The 5000-nt window shown below is 39.4% G+C and overlaps 1 protein-coding gene across 3 annotated transcripts in view; it reads left to right on the forward strand.

Moving 5' to 3' along the window:
• Positions 1-5000, forward strand: part of LOC106876619 (oxysterol-binding protein-related protein 9) — a 108849-nt gene that overhangs the window by 45637 nt on the left and 58212 nt on the right. For all 3 annotated transcript variants that reach the window (XM_052969912.1, XM_052969914.1, XM_052969915.1), the window contains one exon: positions 3262-3339. In XM_052969912.1, coding sequence (XP_052825872.1) covers positions 3262-3339 — 78 coding nt within the window. The remainder of the gene's footprint in view (positions 1-3261; positions 3340-5000) is intronic.

The following is a 5000-nucleotide window of genomic DNA, read 5'->3' on the forward strand; positions in this document are numbered from 1 at the left end:
AGTACAAGTGCTAGAAGGCAACGCTGGTAACGATTACGCTCAAATGGTGTTATTTACGTGCCACTAGCACGGAAGCCAGACAGCTGCTCTGGCAATGATCACGCTCGGACAGTGCTGTTAGTGCTCCACTGGCATGGTGCCAGTCATCGAGTATGGTTCAATTTTGATTTCACTTGCCCCCACAGGTCTTCGCAAGCAGGGTTTAGTGTTCAATGAAGAAGAGGTTGGCATGGGTGCCAGTCGTCAGATTCGGTTCGATTTTGATTTCAGATTTCAAATTCCAAATTCACTTGCCTCAACAGGTCTTCGCAAGCAGGGTTTTTAGTGTCCAGTGAAGTAAAGATACGAATTAGTGAGCTTGCTACATTTCTGGCAGAGGTCACAGATTATGCTCTCACTTGCCTTGCCGGGTCTTCTCACGTACTGCATATTTCCAAAGGTCCCGGTCGCTGGTCATTGCCTCAGTGAGGCCTAAAGTTCGAAGGTCATGCTTCACCACCTCAGCCCAGGTCTTCCTGGGCCTACCTCTTCCACAGGTTCCCTCAACTGTTAGGGTGTGGCACTTTTTCACACAGCTATCCTCACTCATTCTTGCCACATGTCCATACCAGCACAATCATCTCTCTGGCACATCACAACTGATGATTCTTAGGTTCAGCTTTTCTCTCAAGGTACTTACACCCTGTCGAGTATGCACACTGACATTACACATCCATCGGAGCATACTGGCTTCGTTTCTTGCAGGTTTGCGCATGTCCTCAGCAGTCACGGCCCATGTTTCACTGCCATGTAGCATGGCTGTTCGTACGCATGCGTCATACAGTCTGCCTTTTACTCTGAGTGAGAGTCCCTTTGTCACCAGCAGAGGCAAGAGCTCTCTAAACGTTGCCCAGGCTATTCTTATTCTAGCAGCTACACTTTCAGCGTGCCCTCCCCCGCTACAAACTTGGTCATCTAGGTAGCGGAAGCTATCAACTACTTCTAGTTTTTCTCCCTAGAGTGTGGCAAAGGTTGTTTTCTGCACATTTTCAATGTTTATTGCTTCTGAGCATCTGCCACATACAAAAACTATTTTTGCTAGTTAGCCTTCCTTTGATATTGCTGCACCGCTTATGTGTCCATAGCTTACACTTGGTACATCTTATGGAGTTTCTACCTACGCCTTTTCTACAGATTGAACAGGGCTATCTACCTGAAGGGGTTTGTGTTTTGTCTATATATACACATACATATATATATATATATATATATACACGCACATATAGACGTACACATATACACATACATATATACACATATATATGTAGACATGCATATTATACGCATATATATATAGATATACATATATACATACATATATACATGTGTATATATATATATATATATATATATATATATATATATATATATATATATATATGCACACATACATATACACAATTTAAAAATAGAATAAAATCTTTATAAGAATTTATCAAGTAGGTAACGTGAAAAACCTCATAAGGGAAAAATTTATTAATCATAATTACATATATATATATATGTGTGTGTGTGTATAACTATTCCCTGTAGTCATTTTGAGACTGAAAATTGCTGGTGTGAAGGATCAATGTAAACTTTGAGTATTTAAAAGATATTATTACTTGGACCTCAACATCCACCCCCAACTAATAGAAATATTTATTAAAATATAATCAAATACTCGTGTGACATTCAGTCAAAACCTGTGATTTCCTACACCACCACCACCTTTTTTGTTTTTTTCTTTAATCCTAGCAAATTATTTGAACAAACTCAATCCGGTTGTGTGGCTGTCCAATCAAAATCTGTTTAGATATCTCATCTGTTGCGTGTGGTCATTGTATTATTGTCACTAAGTTTCATCATAAAACAAGTATGAGCTGTGATCAATATTAATTACATGTCTCTGCTGTTAGTCTCCTATGTAATCAGCAATCAATATTAAACTACAGGTAAATATTACGTGAAACCAGATTTTCAGCAATTGATGCTGGGAGTGGAAGATGTAATTAGATTTTTGAGAGAGAAATGTTTGTGTTCCATTCCCAAAGTTGTGGCCATGCTACAGCACTACTATTAGTCTACATGTATATATCTACATGGATGTGTATGTGGATATATATATATATATATATACATACATATATATATATATATATACACACACACACACACACACACACACACACACACACACACACACACACACACACATATTTGTGTGTGTGTGTATATACATATATATCCCTAAGATTCATAATATAATGGGTATTTAATTAATGAAATAGTCCAACATCAGTTGTCATATATTTATCTCCTTTCATATTGTAGATCATAGATATATATATATGTATAATCATGCACACACACACACACACACACACACACACACACACGGTGGAAAAAATAGTATACGAATGTTGAAGGTAGAGTAATAAACTTTTTATCAAAGCTGCAAAATTATGGCAGCGGACGTTAAACGAAATTGTTACTCTGTCTCACGTTGCCGTTTGTCGGACAATTGTGATGGAAGCTGAATTAAAACTGTAATTGTGCACGTAATATAGTGTGATGTATATGCGTATGCTTATCGATAGATGTATGCATGGATGTTTCTATGTGCTTGTACGTATAATGTTAAAATTATGCATACTTACATATATCTATGTATATTTACTTGTACTCTGTAAGTGTACTCTCAACAAAGCAACAGAGGGGGAACTGCCAACAAAACAATGGTTGTATGGGAATGTACCAACTTTCTTATCAATCATCCAAGACTGGAGATTGAGGTTTGCTGACCACTGCTGGAGAAATATTGAAGAACTTGTGTTGCTGTGGGCACCAAGTCATGGTAGCAGAGCAGCTGGAAGACCACGGAAGGTGCATATATAGCAGCTTGCAGAAGATGTTGGATGCCAAGTTGAAGACCTAAAAACACTAATGGAAGATCTGTAGGGATGGAGAGAAGTAGTCAGGCTGGCCCTGGCGATCAGCCTGTCTGGATGCTGCCTTGAGAGAAAACCAATTAAACTGAAGACAGATGAAATGCCACTGAGCATTTTGTGAAGCATGCTATCGCTTATGCAAAATATTATTATCCCAATTTAATCGTGAATGTATTTAATATTTCCAGTTATAATTCAATCCCCATGTAGTGATGATGACGATGATGATGAGTTGTTTTTTAATTTGTTATTTATTTTATATCTAAAAGCTAAATGTTTTTGTATTTTTCAGTCCCTTGAAGACAGGATTGAATTATGTGAGGACTTAACTGTCAAGGAAAAGTACAATGTTATCAAAGTCACGGCCGAGGTAATTATCTCAATCTAATTAGTTTATGTAATCAGTCGTAAAGGGTTAACGAGTAACCAATCTGTGAATGGCATGTGATATTGATTGCAAAATAATTGATTAATTTTATTCAGTGGATCAGTGGATTGTTCCTCTAATTCTGAGAATCTCAGCAAGACCTTTTCAGTGTTGTCGGCTGGGAGATGTTTTGGCACACACGTTTTCACATCTCACTATTTGGCATCACCAATTTGATGCCAAACTCTTTCACATGAAATATTTTCATGTTTCTCCCATTCTCTCTCTCTCTCTCTCCCCTCTCTCTCCTCTCTCTATCTTTCCCCTCCTCTCTCTCCTTTTCTCTCCCTCTTTTCACCTTCCTTCTCTTTTGCCTCTCTTCTTCCTTCTTTCTTTCTCTCCTCTCTCTCCCTCTGCTCCCCCCTCTCTCTCTCAGGGAAAAATGTTTGTCAGTCATGCACAATTAATACATTGTAATCCCTCCCCCCCATTTCAACCTCCTGCCTCCCTTCTCTCAACAGTTCATGGTTGACAAATTAGCACCTTAACAATAATTGTTTCTAATTTTGGCACAAGGCCAGCAATTTTGGTACAATTAATCCATCATCGTTTAACATCTGCTTTCCATGCTGGCATGGGTTGGACGGTTTGACAAGTTGTCCAGACGCCAGCTATCTGTTGAGGCATGGTTTCTATGGCTGGATGCCCTTCCAAATGCCAACCACTCCAGGAGTGTGCTGGGTGCTGTTTATGTGCCACCAGCCTATGCGCTTTAATGCAGCACTGGCACAGGTGCTTTTTAAGTGGCACCAGCACCTGAAAGAACGAGCCTGCGTGTGTGGAAGACAGCAATGTTATCAGGTACAGCAAACTGCCACATCTCCCGGTCCCTTAATAATAATAATAATAATAATAATAATAATAATAGTGAGCTGGTTGCATACAGCACTCAAAGGCATTACAATAAAAGCTAGAGTTGGTCATCATCCAAACATAAGTATGGCTTGATAACATGTACCATGTTTTCATTAATTGTTTAAGGTGCCTGTGTTGTCATAAGCAGATATAGACATATTCTCAACCTTCTTGCTTTGACCCAGTGGCATGTCCAGGATGTGTCAATTGGAGAGACAGACAGATGGAGGTGACTGCATGAGCATGCAGCTGGTACTCATTTCCAGCTGAGTAGACTGGAGCTAATCAAGGTCACAACACACTGCCCATTCCAGGAATGGAACCTACAACATAATGGTTATGATTGTGAGACAAACACCCTAACCCCTCACCCACGTTGCAATATTGAATACAATGAACTGGTCGGAACTATTCAAATTCCTCCAAGGTTGGTTGACTTTGCCTTTCATCCTTTTGGGGTGGGGGGTCGATAAAATAAAAGTACTAATTGAGTCCTGAGGTCGATGTAATTAACTTGGCCCTGTCCCTGGAACTGCTGGCTTTGAGCCAAAATTAGAAATCCTTATTCAATCTGCCAAGGTCGATTTGCCTTCCATCGTTTCATGGTAGATAAAATAAGTGTCAGTCAACTACTAGGGTCTGTAATCGACTTACCCAACTCCCCATAAAAAATTCTTGTGTCTGTAGTAGAAAGGATTATTACCTTCATGAGGGCGGGGGTATTGTTTTCAGTTGTGTTGGTTTGTTTG

Source organism: Octopus bimaculoides, chromosome 8 (assembly GCF_001194135.2).
Source record: "Octopus bimaculoides isolate UCB-OBI-ISO-001 chromosome 8, ASM119413v2, whole genome shotgun sequence".
Taxonomy (NCBI): domain Eukaryota; kingdom Metazoa; phylum Mollusca; class Cephalopoda; order Octopoda; family Octopodidae; genus Octopus; species Octopus bimaculoides.